Below are 15,531 nucleotides of genomic sequence, written 5' to 3' on the forward strand. Positions count from 1 at the left end.
ACTGGCTCATCATCATCAATGCAACATTGTATCAGTATTAGTACCTTTCAGGATGATATTTGTTGTACGCCGTGACCCCATTGTAATCCTCAGTCCAGGATAAGTCAGGCACGAGCTACGTAGGTCATTCTCAGCCATAGCAAGTTAGTCAGTCAGTTTAAGTCCCTTAACCCACTTAAAGAGACGCATTCATGCATATATATAGTCAGTAGAAACCTTAGGGTTTGCATCAGAAAGCATTCTGCACATTGCACATCATTTATCCATTGCATCTAGACCATGGCAAACACCCCATATATCATCTAGTATTTATCACTAGGATTTTTTTGGTATTTTTTCCATCATTTTCAGCATTTTACACATCATTTAGGCATTTATGGTGGACATGAATAGTCGGCCAGCTTAGTAGCCAGCCGATTGGCTCGTGGTGTCCATATAAATAGAGTACTTGCATATTCAGCCATTCATTCATCATATTCAGCAAAGGAGCATTCAAGCGCTTGTCATCCTCAGCACTAGGAGCATAAGTGATTGCAGTTTCAGCCATCTTCTCTCAGCGTTTTCCTCCTACAGCAATAGGCGCATCAACGCATAAGCATTCAGCCATCTTGCATCAGCAAAACGCATCAGTTCAACATTCAGCCTACAGTCCACCTTGCGTTTTCTGCATCCATACAGTTTTCAGCATTCATCTATTCATCGTTTTGCTCGAGCCACTTGGTGAAGGTAAAACACAGCATTCATAAGCATTTACAGCATTCATATTCAGTCTAGGACAGTCCCAAACAGCCCCTCTCTCATCCTCAGCTTTGCATCCCCTTCTCATTCCATTGGGAAGAGTGCATAAGCTCGAGATTGGACATCTTTGGTGCTTCTACAGTAGTGTACAGTTCAGTCCAACACTTGGTCTTCAGAGGTCTTGCGTTTGGTTTATCATCAGTCACACCGTCAGTCTCTTTAAAGATAATAAAGGAAATACTATCTCGGTAACGGGATAGGAGACCCTTCAGCGGGTAATTCGGGATCCCATACGGTGTACATTTCTCATCTCTCTCTCTCTCTCTCTCAAATCTCTTAAAAGTTTGAAGTCGTAAAGTGGATTGCTAAACTCGCGAAACTCAGGATATAGAAGACGGTGTGAGCATTTGTGTGACAGGATCCTCCAATACGAATACTTCTACTGCATGTTATAGAGGAGGTCTATTCTGTGGTCCTCCGGTCTAGAACCGCGGGGGAGGGAGGGGGGGCGGGCGCTGGGAAGGGAGATTGTCTCGAAGAAAAATCTTCTGGAACTTGTCATGGAGAGCCTAGTACTCCTCGGAAGCACTGGCCACCGTTTAGGCAGTGATGTATATCATTGCACAATGTGCGCCTTTCCTGATTTCTCGTTTAGCCTGTAAACTGGCTTATGAGAGAAAAGTTCTGGATTCTTGGCTCACACTTAATGGTCACTGGGGCTTTGGACACATTCTGGCTAATCTCGAAAGTGTGCTTGTTCCAATTGATATTTGGCTAGAACTTGTGAAACCATTGAATTTCCAAACAAGACAACGACTCTCTAGCCACCTATGTAGCCAAAGGTCTCGAGCAATTTGTTGCGTTCATACTCCTGGGCATGTGTGTCCTTCTGCTTATCTTCGAGCTCTCGGCTAATGATTGCACCAACCGAAGAACTAGGGACAACCGTTGGGGTTTGTGTGGGAGCTGGGCTCACCACGGAAGCCATGGATGTTGGGGTGGTTGTCTGTGGAGTGGTAGTCTTCTTAGGGCACTCCCTAGAAGTGTGTACTTTTGTATGACAAAAGAAACACCTACCCTCCTCCTTGTACTGAGCTGTCTCCTCAGCACTCAATTTGCCATGGCCCATTGGTCTTGCTTGCCTGAGCTTTTTGGTTTGGAGTAAGCTTGGGTGCATTGGTCGAGTTCTTGGAGCCAGAGGCTCCCGTGCTCTGTCCTTGGGAAGACCTCATTTGGTTTTGGCCTTTTCCTCCCGAGGCAGTTTCCTTGGGAGTGGTAGGCTGGGAAGTCTTGGGCTTTCGGCCATTGTGCTTCATTTTGGCACCCTGCGTAAGTGAGAGTGCATCTTCAAAGGTGGCTGGCCTAAACATGCTGACCTTCCAGTGGATTTGTGTGTCAAGGCCATAAAGGAACCGCCCTTTCTTGTCCTTGTCAGATAAGCCCAACTGCAAACATAAGATTGGCAAACTGAAGGACTGGTTGCGTGTTTTGACGCGCTTCCCTATACTTGTCTTCGAGTCGCTCAAGGTAATGGGGCGGTAGAAACCGTCGCTTAAGGTTGAGGACAAACTCGTCCCAAACATAAGCTACCATTGTCACGTGCACCCTGCAGTGGGTTACACAATGACACACTGGCATGATTATCAGTGTAGCATTTGTATAGAAAGAGCACCTTTTTTAGGAATATTTGTCGTACGCCGTGACCCCATTGTGAGCCCTCAGTCCAGGGACAGTTAGGCACGAGTTACGTAGGTCAGTCTCTGAGCCTTAGAGGTCAGTCAAGTGTCAATCCTCTTAACCCACTTGGAGGATTCATCATACAGGTGCATGTAGTTGTCTGCCATATCCATAGATGCATGAGTAGGCACTTTAGGATCATTGCATTTAGAAGGGGCCAGCCCCAAGGCTGCCCAATGTGGGCTAGCCTTGCAATAGGTAGCAAAACCCTAGCCATACAAGAAGGCCAATCGGCAGCCCCTTTGTTGGGCTTGGCACCAGTCGGCTAGCAGCCGACCAGCCCTACAGCAGCCGACTGGGCATTTACAGCAGCCGACCGGGACATAACAGCAGCCAGCAGTGATTCCAGCAGGCCGACTGTGCATTTAATGCAGTTGTGGGAAAATTCAGTAGGCGGACAGCCTTCTCAGGCAGCTGACCAGCAGTAGGAGGCCATACAAATACATGGGCCTCGGTTCCACACAATTCATTCAGGTAATTCAGAAAAGTGCAGAAGCATACAGCATCCAGTCGACTCTAGGCATCAAGGGAGCTCCTCTTCACATTCAGCCAGCATATGTGCAGTCCTATAGCTATCTAGACTTGCATCAGTGGCCAGAAGAGCCTTCAATAGAGCCTCGGATTAGGTGGATACTTAGCCGACGTACGGTCTTCCTCGTCCTTGCGTTGGGCATTCATATCGCTTGTTTACTCAAGCATTGTACATCATTCTCCAAAGAATAATATAAGCAAATACTCGTGCTTGCATGGGGGCCATTCAGTGGGTATTTGGGACCCAATATTGTGTCGTCTTCTAGTATGATGGTAAGTGTGATCATGCTGTTGTTACTCAATTTATTCGTCAATTTGAAAAGCACATTTTCCTGCAGCTAAAATTACAGATCCACAAGACAAAGTCCATGTAGTAGCATCCCAACTGACTGGGGAAGCTGTGACTTGGTGGCATCATTGGTCACAGCTTCACATAGACCCCATCACAGGCCAATTTCGTTTTCATTGGAACACCTTCGTGGTTGACCTTAAAACCCGTTTTCTTCCACCATTGCACATGACCAATCTTGAGGATGAGTTTTACAAACTCACTCAGGGTACAAGGTCATTACAATGGGCATATCGGAAGACGATAAGCTCAAGCAGTTCATTCGAGGTTTAGACACCACCATTAGGTACCTAGTGAGGAATTTGAGCTACATGGGCATTGACCCTCGCTCAGAATCATAATCTGATGCTGAACGGAGGTAAGCCTAAGTAGGTATAGTCTTTCCCAAAGTCCCAACAGCAGTCATCTACCTAGCAGCCATCTATCTAGGGTAAGGGGCTCAGAACAACAAAGACCAAAAGGACCAAAAGACAAATTCTCTGGGTCAATTGGGCAATAGAAAAGATTCTACGCCCAAGAAGACCCGTGAGGAAAATGCTAAGGAGGGCATCACTGGAGGCTATCTCCAGCCAGATGAATAGACACGGTACAAGATAGAGAACCGTTGTTCCTTTTGTCACATTGTGGGACACGGGAAGAAAGATTGCACTAAGTTCCAGGCTGAAAAGTTTGCTAAGGCATCCACTTCCATAGTAGCAACAGTAGCATCCTCATCCACACCTCTACCATCATCCTCGAATGCCGTTCAGCTTTTACTCTCTTTGAATTCAGTGCCACGAGTGGTATTTGATGATAAGTAGGAGGGTGAGGCTGAGGGAAAGACAAAGGCTCTCATCCGTGCCTATGGCACTGCAAAGAGAGATCAATTCATTGTCCTCTTTGACATGGGTAGTTCTGAGGATGCCATCTCTCCGCAGTTGGCCACCAAGATGAGCTGTACCTTGCTTCCTGAATCCTTATCATCTAGATGTGGATGGGTTTACCCCTGGTCTATGTACGCACATCACTCAAAAAGCTCAGCAATAGCACCCGCAGGGAAGCAACGGCGGATGGCTGTTCTTTTGTCTCAATACAGCAACATCATGCTGCGAGACGGTCTCCCATCCAATCTCCCACCCAGTAGACATGAGGACCATTGCATAGAGTTGGTTCCTCGCTCTCCAACCGCCTTTCTAAGGCAATGGAGAGCGAGCTGGAGCAGCAATTAGCTCAACTACTTTGGTCCGGATTTCTCTGACCATCTTTCTCACCTTTTGCCACTCCCATTCTGTTTGTCCAAAAGAAAGATAAGTCCGCACGCCTATGTATGGATTATAGGGCACTCAATAAGCTAACAGTGAAGAATAGATTCCCCATGCCCAGAATAGAGTATATCCTAGAACGACTCAATGGTGCATTTTTTTCTAAGATAGATCTTAAGAGTGGCTACCATCAGGTTCGGATCTTCGAGGCCGACTTTTCAAAAATTGCCTTTAGGACCGAGCGTGGCCACTACGAATTTGTGGTGATGTCCTTTGGCCTCACCAGCGCACCAACGACGTTCAACAAAATGATGTCTCGGGTTTTTCGGGATCTCATTGGCAAATGCTCTTCATCTTCTTAGATGACATTCTTATCTTCTCAGGGACTGTAGAGCACATGATCGAGATGTGGCACATGTTTTGCAACTCTTGCAGGACAATGAGTTGTTTATCAATGCCAAGAAGAGTGATTTTGGAGTACAGGAAATCCATTACCTAGGTTACATCATCAGTTTATTAGGTATTAGCCTCCACTCTGAAAAGGTACAGGCCATTCTTAGTGGGGATGTTCCCACTACAACTCAAGAAATCCGCTCATTTGTGGGTCTTTGTCAAGCCTACAACACCCACATGGACAAGTTTTCTGACCTTGCAACACCTTTTATTGACTTGCTCCAGGGCATGAAGACTCGTCGTCAAAAAGTGTCCGTTACGGGCAAGGCCCTAGAAGCATTCCAGGCAATGAAGAAAGTTGCCTCTGAGTCACCATTTTTGAAGTTGGCATCATGGAATGATTCTCTCGAGGTGATTACGATGCCAGAATCCTTGCCATTGGAGCTGTTTTACAACAAGATGGTAGGCGAGTAGCTTACTATAGTTGCAAATTGAATAACGCTGAAAAGAATTATTCGGTGTATGACAAAGAGCTTGTGGGGGTGATGACCGCCCTTAAGCATTGGAAGCACTTTCTTTACGGGAGAGACTTCACAGTTAAGACAGATCACTAGGCACTAAATGGTTGCAAACCATGCCTAGTGCCCAATGGAGTGAGAGGCAGTCTAGGTGGAGTCAATTGTTCCAATAATTTGGGGAAATGATTGAATATGTCTCGGGCAACCCCGTTGCCATTGCTCTTAGTCGAAAGGACACTATTCAAACATTGCAGGAGTCCACTGTGCTAGAAATTCAGGGCAAAGACTTAGATAGTATGAAGGCGCAGTATCCGGGTTCGGAAGAGTTCGGGACTCAATATCAGTTGGTCCTCCAATCAGAACCAGGCCATTACAGTATACAAGATGGTTGGTTGTTTTTCAAGAATCATCTGTGTACTCAAAGAAAAGTGCCAAGTCCTTCTCTACGATGCCCATGATTCTCTTGTTGGGGGTCATAGGGGTATCAACAGTACCTTGGAGAAGTTAGAGAGGTCATTCTATTGAACTAAGATGTGATGGGATGTCTACCAACATGTCCAATCATGCCAGATATGTGTAGTTCCTCATACCAAACAGGCAAGGTTACTTCAGCCTTTGCCTATTCATGAGGGACCCTTTCATGATATCAGTATGGATTTCGTATGCCCGCTTCTCGCCTCGGTTGGATCTAGAAACACATAGTGTATGACAATTGTTGACAGATTCAGTAAGTTTTGCATGCTCATTCCATGCAAGCAGATAGCCACAGGTGAGGACATAGCTCTCTTGTTCATTCGGTTTTGGTACCCCATTAGTGGTTTGCCACGGACTATCACATCGGATAGAGATCCAAAATTTACGTCCCATTTTTGGAGAGCATTGTTTGACAATTTTGAGACTAAGTTGCAGTTGTCCAGCGCATTTCATCCTCAAACAGATGGCCAAATAGAAATATACAATCAATTGGTCTTTAATGTTATCAAATCATACTGCCATGACCAGCAGTCGAAATGGGAACAACATTTTCCTTTGGTACAGGCAATCCTCAACGATACACACTCATCGAGTATTGGCTAGATGTTGTATGAGGCAACATTTGGTTGCCGGTTCTCATCTCTTTTGATGAGATAGGTATCACCATCTCTTGAGGCCAATAAAACCACCGATACATTCTTGGAAATCATGGAGTCAGTTACGGAGCGCCTTGCCAAAGCTCAAGAAGCATATACCAGGCAAGCCAACAAATCCAGGCGAGATGTCAACTTTAAGAAAGGGTATTGGGTATATCTCCGCATCATGAAACAACGGTTAAAGCAAGTGGGCAAGCGTTGTCCCAAACTATCATTCTGAAGTTTCTGCCCATTTCCAGTCATTCAAAAGTTAAGTGATGTCTCTTTAAAGTTAAAGTTGCTGGAAAGTTGGACTATGCACAATGTCTTTCATGTTTCTTGGTTGAAGCCATACGTAGGTCTAGCATTGGAGGATATATCCGAAGAGGAACAACCAGATATGATAGACGAAGCTGAAGTCTTAGAGCCAAAGCAAATTCTCCTCCACAGATGGAAGCATGGATCTGGTCGAAGAATACGACAGTTTTACATGAAGTTTAAAGACCATGGAACCCATGAAGCAGTTTGGCTGGATGAAGAGTTCTTTTAGGAGTATCCCCAATTGTTGGTGGACTACTTGGAAGCCCTGAACTTGCCGCCAAGTTAAGTAGCAGGGAATGTCACGTGCACCCTGCACTGGGGTACACAATGACACACTGGCATGATCATCAATGCAGCATTGTACAGAAGTAGCACCATTTTTAGGAATGTTTGTTGTATGCCGTGACCCCATTGTGAGCCCCCAGTCCAGGGACAGTCAGGTACGAGCTACATAGGTGAGTCTTTGAGCCTTAGAGGTTAGTCAAGTGCCAGTCCTCTTAACCCACTTGGAGAATTCATCATACAGGTGCATGTAGTTGTCTGGCATAGCCATAGATGCGTGAGAGTGCATTTTAGGATCATTGCATTTAGAAGGGGCCAGCCCCAAGGCTGCCCAATGTAGGCTAGCCTTGCAATGGGTAGCAAAACCCTAGCCATACAAGAAGGCTAGTCGGCAGCCCCTTTGGTGGGCTTGGCACCAGTCGACTAGCAGCCGACCAGCCCTTTAACAGCCGACTGGGCATTTATGCCAGTCGTGGGCATTTACAGCAGTCGACTGGGAAATAATAGCGGCCGATAGTGATTCCAGCAGGCCGACTGTGCATTTAATGCAGTCATGGGAAAATTTAGTAGGCCGACAACCTTCTCAGGCAGTCGACCAGCAGCAGTAGGAGGCCATATGAATACATGGGCCTTAGTTCCACACAATTCATTCAGGTAATTCAGAAAAGTTCAGAAGCATACAGCATCCAGTTGACTCGAGGAAGCCGCTTGTGTCATTCTTGCGTCTAAAGCCGCAAGGTATCTTTCATGTTCCATGCGTCACCTAGCATCTTCTTGTGCAGCAACATGGGATGTTGCCGCACGGTCTTCCAGCTGTCGAATCTCCATTGCTTGCATCTGCAACTTGAGGAAATCGGCTACGGGCGTACCCCTTCAAAAGGGTCGTGTTGTAGATGATTTGGAAACTGGGAAATGGATGGAGAGGGAGGAGGGGACGAAAAAAGAGGGCCTGGAGAACGGATGCGCTCTTCCAGGGCCAAGATCTAGGCCTTTTGCTCTTCCAATTGTTAGAAGTCATCTACTGTCTATACATATACACCAGGGCCTCTGTTGTGGGTGTGCCCGCCCTTATTAGGTGTTTTCTCATTTTTTCCCACTCTTCATATTTTTTTCCCATTTTTCTCTATTTTTCCATGGCTTGGGTAGTCGGCTGCCCTGTGATGGTAGGATGTCCCAGTAGCTGGCCGACTGCATGTGTTCACATTCTGGAGCAGGCCGACTGTTGTGATCTGATTGTGGACCTCTCAGATTTTGGCCGACTCTTTTTCTGCTGGCCGACTGATGACATATGCTGGTCGTGGGCTTTTGTGTCCTGTCGGCTGTCCCTGATGCAGGCCGAGTGTTCTCTTGGGGCCATATAAAATGGCCCCATAGCCCCCATGCCATTGTATCATGTTTTCGGGATTTTCCTTGTGTATCTAGAGCAGAGTTAAACGCCTCTCTCTCTCTCTCTCTCCATTGTTGTATTTTTTCTGCACTTGCTCTCGTGTTCTCAGATTTTGTCTTCATCTCTGTTGCATATTCTGACACCAATTTGGTACCGTGTTCTGCGATTGCTCGCATCATTTGTTGGAACATCTGCTGTACACTCATGTTTGCTGCCCTCGAGGGACTGCCTGGTGCACTTTGTTCCCAAGGTTGTCGTTCTCTCTTTTTGTCGTGGCTCGCTATAGCAGGAAAATGCACTATACGTGTGGGAGACTTCCGGAGGCTGAAAACCCCTCGTCTTTCAAGGGATAGGAGTCACACCGAAAGGGGTGGTCCACCGGAGTCTAGAAACCAACCACATAAGCAAGACAAATTTTATCTTTTTTTTTTGGGTTTTTCTGTTTGAATCTTCACACTTGACGAAGGCTCTGATACCAATGTAACATGCGGAAGCTTCGTGGTTGAATCAGTAACTTCAATGCTCAGAATTCAGCAATCTTTCACGACAAATATAATGCACAAAACTGAAGTAGATGTGCAGAAGAGAGAGAGAGAGAGAGAGAGAGAGAGAGAGAGGGGAGAAGAGGACACAATATTGGGTCCCAAATACCATCTGTAGGGACCCCACCACGGATGGTGTATTTGCTTTATTAGAATGATGTAAATGAGAAAATAAAGACGGAATCTTGACTTGCACTTTTCACCTTGGTTGAAGCTTTCCCCTTGGCTGTCGTGGCCCTTGGAACGCAGCAACCCGTCGTGAATTATGAGATAACAAATCTGAAATCTGGCTGGGCTTTTTATACCCTCTCATGCTTCAAGTCAGTCAGCTTATAGAAGTTGGCCTGCTGATTAAATCCTCACGACTTGCAAAAATAGCATTAAATGCTAGTTAAACTAGTCGTTTCACACCTATGCAAGGGCTGGCCACCCTAGCACACATGTTGGGCTGTTAGGCAGCCCATGTGCTGGTTGTGTGGGCTGCCCCACACCTGGCTGACAGGCTGTCCAGAGCTTGGGGCCCTCTTGGCTTTTTGTCCAGAGCCCCTAGGGCTGGCCGACAGCCCTCCCAGCCCAAGCCATGGGTGGTGAGCACAGCTGGGGGCCCTCCTGGCCCCTTGGGGGTGGTTCTACACCCCCCCCATGCCCACAACAAGAGCCTTAGGCTTTGCTCTGGGGTAGCCCTATGGGCTGGCCCCTTCTCTACATGCAACCCTACATGCATCTTCAGATGTCCGGCACCTGGTCACAGACCAGATACTCAGATTACCTGACATCATTCCAGAGGGAGACTCACAGTATAGACTGGCGCTGCTTCATGTGCAGGACAATGCACACTTGACCTCGGACGCATAGAGTGGAACCCTAGTTTACTTGTCCCGGGCTGGGCTCACACGGGACCAGTTTCCACTCCAGGTCCTGCACTTTCTTTTTCAGATATGTCTACGTGGCATCCAAGTGCGGGATGCACGTGACACTTGGTTAGGTGTTACATGTGGAAGCTTTGGGAGTCTTCTTTCAGCCCCAAACACATCGTGGAACATGCTGATGCGAAAATGCAAGCAGAAGAGAGAGAAGAGATAGCTGAGAATTCAGTATATCATATAGTACAAAAAGGAGGTACAAATCCCACAGCCATAGGTTGCCTTGAAAATCCACATTATTTAATCCACATCCATTTCATATGTATTCTCATTCTCATCTAATCACATCATTTTCATCTTTCCTGGTGTGCCCCAAGTGGCACCCGACTCACAGGATTGCCATCCCCTTGGGCTTTGTGGAACACCACCAACCAACCTCTTGGGAGTTCTTCCCTGTCTTGTGTTCCTTGCCTTGGGCCTCTTACTTGTGCACTTTCCTAGGCCTTGGGACTTGTGCACCTTCATTTGGGGCTGAATCAGTGTTTAGCCTTGCTCAGCTTGATGCTTTGACACCAATGTTACATGAGGAATCTCTAGGAGTCTTTTTTCAGCCCTAAACACATCGTGGAACATGCTGATGCAAAAATGCAAGCAGAAGAGAGAGAGAGAGAGAGATAGCTGAGAATTCAGTATATCGTATAGTACAAAAAGGAGGTGCAAATCCCACAGCCATAGGCTGCCTTGAAAAGGTAGTAAATTACCTAATCTAATCCTAGTTCTAGGACCCAGCCCCAAGCTAGGGCTGAATGGTCTAAATCAATGAGCATAGATGCTCTTTATAGGCTGGAAATACCGTGATGGACTGGACGACTGCTGGTCGGCCAGGTCCTGGACACTTTTCCCCCCTTGTGCTGCAGTCAACAGGGTTCTTCTTCATGCATAACTGGTGGACAGCAACCCTAGGAAAACTCCATCAAATATCCCCTGCCAATTCAGCATCACATGCTCCAAATCTATGGTTCTGATCTGTTTTTATCATGTTGCCTCTTCAAGATTAGATTTGGGATTAGCTAGTGCATGTCTTGCTCATGACATGAGGTGTGCATTGTCCTGCACATGAAGCAGTGCCAGTCCGTACTGTTAGTCTCCCTCTCGAATGATCTCAAGTGTTCTGAGTGGTTGGTTTGCAACCAGATGCTAGGCATCTGTCTAGAAGCATGTAGTTGCATGTAGAAGGGGGGCAGCCCTTAGGGCTACCCCAGAAAGGGAGTGGAATCCCTTGAACATGGGCATGCAGTAGGCCTTAGGCCACCCACGGGGGCCACGATGGCCCATGGCCTTTGCCCTCTAGCCAGGAAGGCTAGGGCATGTGTTGGCCAGCCTTAGGAGGCTGTGGCCCAGTTGGCCAGCCCAAGGATGGGCTTTGGCAAGCTGTCGGCCAGCCCATGGGGCTTGGCCAGCCAGTCGACCTGCCTTAGAGGCTAGCCCAGCTTGGCGATCAAGGCATACGGGCTGCCCAGCAGCGAGTGCAGGCCATAGTGGCTGCCTTCAACCAGTCAGGGCAGCGCACAGGGTGGCCAGAAGGGCATGGTGTGAAAGCGCCTATTAAAAAGGGGCTAATACTCAAAAGGTGGTAATCTATTTATTTGGATCCCTCTAGAGGAGAGCCGCATACTCGTCTACTAGTTTTATAGAGAGCAAGCATTGTAGGACAAAAGTAATATAGGAGTTATGTTTTTAAATGGTCAATTGTGGTACAAAAGCCTGTTCTATGCAAATTGCTGAACACTTAAGTACCTCAAATCACTTCACAGTAACACTACACATCCTACAACTTTGGTGCTCCTGAGAGAATCCCCAAATTCCTTTACACAACTTCATGCAAATTTGTCTGGAATTAATGTGTTTGGCATGATCTCTGGAATGGCTCTGCGTAGCTCTTTCTATGTAGCGGAAGCTTTCTTTACTTTTCTGGGTGATAAATTTCTTTTTTGTGTTCAGAGAGTTGGTGAGAAAGCATTCCAAGAATGGGCATTCTAGTAGCAGAAGTGATAGGTCAAGCAAGAAGAGGAGGAAGCTTCGGTCTGATACAGAGGCATGTGCAAAATCTGACCAAGGAAGGTCTAGGAAAAGTTCAAAAAAGAGGAAGGCAGGAAAGCAGTTTGAAGGTGTGGAAAGACGGTCTTCCGTTAAAAAGAAAGAGACTTCCAAATTGCCTGACTCTGGTGGTGATTCACATTCAAAAGAGAGGGCCAACAGCTCTCTTCAGGTATTTGATTTATCTAAAGGGATTCCATATTACCCTAGCTAGCTGATGCATAAGATGTTTGTGATGCATTGGGTCTTTTTTTTTCCTCTCCTACCCCCCTACCCCCCCCTACCCCCCCCCCCTCTTTTCCCCTCTTCTTCTCATATACTCGGATAGAAATATGTTACAGTTGGATTATATATATTTGGAAATAGGAAATAATAACACAGAAGGAAGTACATTTGCTCTGAGAAACAGCATTAAATGCTACCAATATGGCCAAGCAACCCAAGATACATGACTACTCATGACAAGTTGCCATCAAATGAAGAGGCGTAGAGCTGGAGTAGGAAGCAAACTCCGGTGTGAGGAGGGCACATGGACCAAGTTTCAGCTTAGATTAAAGATTAAATTGAAAAGACCAATCAGAATCCAAGACCTGTCTTAATGAGCAGCGCATTGTCCATTATATAGATTTAGGGATTGGTAGTTTCTAGAAACTTCTAGTTGATCTCAGGCAAACATGCTTGGGAATTCTTAAGTTATTAATAACTCAAGAGAGGCCCACCTTCAATAAATTGAATGGTAATAAGCTCTTAAGCAGTTAATACTCTTCTACATTCATAGCTTACTCTCTGTAGACCTGGATGACATGTATGAGTGATGAATTTTTGATTAATTGATGTCATTTTGGGGCTTGGACCATGGATTATGGGACATCATCATTCATATCTGGACACCTTTTTATTATTATTTGATATATATATATATATTTTTTGGCCTAGTGTCTTCATTGAAGTTTTATTGTGTTTTTGCTTCAAGCTTGCATAAATGGTCATTGAACTTTGATTCCTAATGGCGGTTACAGCTAGTTCACTAAACTGTTCAAATATAAATGATTGTATTAAAGATCTCCCCGTTTCCCAAAATGTTACAGGTGGCAATGAATGTTCAAGAACAGCAGAAGGCTATGATACGCCGCAATGCAGAGATAGCCAAGGTATGTTTTACTGGTCTCTACCCTTATTCCAAGATTATGATAGTGAAATTGTTTGCTATGCCACAATACAGTAAAACCTTAGTCCAACTTGTCGGTAACTATGGGAGGATCTTGAGCCAAAGGTCAGTTGGGAAGGGGAGGGGGGGAAGGGGGGGGGAGGACTGTCACGTATGGATCCGTACAGTATGGTACAGTACCATACTGTACACTAAATCGTACCTTATAATAAGGTACGTACGTACTGATGCAACCTTGCATCAAACAACTTCTTAGTATCACCATTGCTAGAAACAGAAGAAATGGTACCTGAACCCATGGCTGGGCATTTGGTGTCATTCTGGACCGCTACTATGAAGTACTCACCCACAGGCTTGAGGGAGGTATACTAGCCCTTTTGGCTAGTCATATGCTCCATTGTCGATGATCCATGAACCATCGGATGCTGAGGAATGTTTTGCTTTTGCACATATTTCTTCTATTGCCACAAACAGCTCCAATTCTGCTTCAGCACTATTTTCGGACTCCTTCCAAGGCTTCAAAGTGCCATTCTTCTCATCTGCTTCATTCACTCTACATGCTTTGACCACGTGACCATGCTTGTCGTAGTAGAAAAACTTTGCCTTAGACCAGAGCCCTCCCCTTGCCTTTCTTTGCATTTGTGGTGAATGCTGCGTCGCTACCATCTCTGGCTTGTGTCATTTAAGCCCTAGATCACACACAATCAAGTGCTAGTTTACACAACCACCTAGCACCTTTTTATGTACTAACACATTACACATTTTCACTACTGTGAATGTGAATATTCCCAACAACGCATGCATGGAGCCCAATCTCATCTCAGATCTAAACCATTTGGCCTTGGCAAGCCACCATGGGGTGTTCAAACTTCATATAGGTTGTCTTGGTTTGTTCATATTTTTATTGAATGCTTGTTCATGTTTTGTTTTAAACCCCTTGTAAGACCTTTCCTGTAGCCCTGTATTTTCAGCATTGGAAAACTAGAGTTCATGCTTTTGTAGGGAAGGGTACAACAAAGATTTTGCACTGGAAAACCCTAAAGAATGTTGCATGGGTAGAACAAGAGAATCTTGAGTTATACTAGTTTGTGTAGGATTCTGGCTATTTTTGTGTATCGATTCTTGAAGCAAATATGCAGGCAGTTTTTAAAAGCACTGCTGGCTTTTGACAGGCCAGGCTGGCAAGTGGAGAGCTTCAAAGGGCACGGGATGAACAAGCCAAGATGCATCAGCTTTATGGCACTGTTGATTGGAGGTTTAGCCTTTTTCTCAAGCTCAACCTGCATGTAAATTTTAGCTAGAAATGCTAGAAGGGTATGTCTTATCCTTACATGACACATAAGTTAACAGTGCAAGGTTTGCTGGTTTGCCTTTCTTTTCTAATGGAAAGTTCAAATTTTAGCAGCAGCGTGACATCAAATTGTGCTAAATACAAATTGTAGACAGTTGGGTGGAGGGGAAGGCAATATATGTGGTCTGTCTCAATCTCACCAACAGCACGTGATAACCTGACCATGACCTTCCTTTCATGAACTAATCTTTGGGTCCTGCTAAGAGTCTAGTTTTGAGATCCCCACCTCGTGGAAATTGGAAGGATAGAAAGCAGATTTCTTTTTCTCTTTGTGTAAGAGAGGCATAACCCCTCGCTAGTTGGTTAGTGGCAGTGGTGGTCATGCGACTGGGGACCTCTGAAAGTGACTCCAAGGTATACATACTTCTGCACAATCTCCACTGAGGCCTGTCTACATATGTTTCCCGAGAGTCCATTGGGTGTCTGTTGCACATACTCGGCCAAGTACTGCCTCATATAGTGCCATGACACCCCATATCATATCATGTGAGAATTGGAGGTCCTGCAAGCGTTCTATGAAACGGGATCAGGGCTATGCCCATAAAGTAAAGATATGGTCCAAAGTAGAGAAGTTTCTCTTGAAGCATGCCTGGTCTAATGCTCTGTTTCCCATCCTCTCCGCCATAGAGCTCATCATGTCCTCTAGTACTGCTCCATAGATCTTTGCCATTGTGTGGCCAATCATGATCTTGTAGTTACTTGGGTCCATGGGGTCTCCTGCTTTGTGGATGGGGACGATGGCGTTGGTCATCCAAGAGGGGGGGAAGCCTTCACACAGTGCTCTGTTAAAAAGATTTGCAAGAATGGTAGTCAATACGTGGAGCCCATGGGCAAAGTGTTTCGCCCGTAGATCCTCATGATCTTTTGCTCGAGTGACATTGAGAGAATCAAAGAGGTAAGATGA

At 45.8% G+C, this 15,531-nt stretch overlaps 1 protein-coding gene across 7 annotated transcripts in view; it reads left to right on the forward strand.

The window, feature by feature from the left end:
* LOC147638599 (uncharacterized) overlaps positions 1-15,531 on the forward strand; it is an 88,109-nt gene that overhangs the window by 35,307 nt on the left and 37,271 nt on the right. For all 7 annotated transcript variants that reach the window (XR_015265946.1, XR_015265942.1, XR_015265943.1 and 4 more), the window contains exons 2-4: positions 12,013-12,280; positions 13,197-13,259; positions 14,449-14,531. Coding sequence is in view for 2 of the 7 variants with exons in the window: in XM_086798519.1 (XP_086654645.1) it covers positions 12,013-12,280; positions 13,197-13,259; positions 14,449-14,531 (414 nt within the window). In the remaining 5 variants the exon portion in view is untranslated. The remainder of the gene's footprint in view (positions 1-12,012; positions 12,281-13,196; positions 13,260-14,448; positions 14,532-15,531) is intronic.

The sequence above is a fragment of the Cibotium barometz genome, chromosome 5 (assembly GCF_041138505.1).
Source record: "Cibotium barometz isolate CiBa-2024 chromosome 5, ASM4113850v1, whole genome shotgun sequence".
Taxonomy (NCBI): Eukaryota; Viridiplantae; Streptophyta; class Polypodiopsida; order Cyatheales; family Cibotiaceae; genus Cibotium; species Cibotium barometz.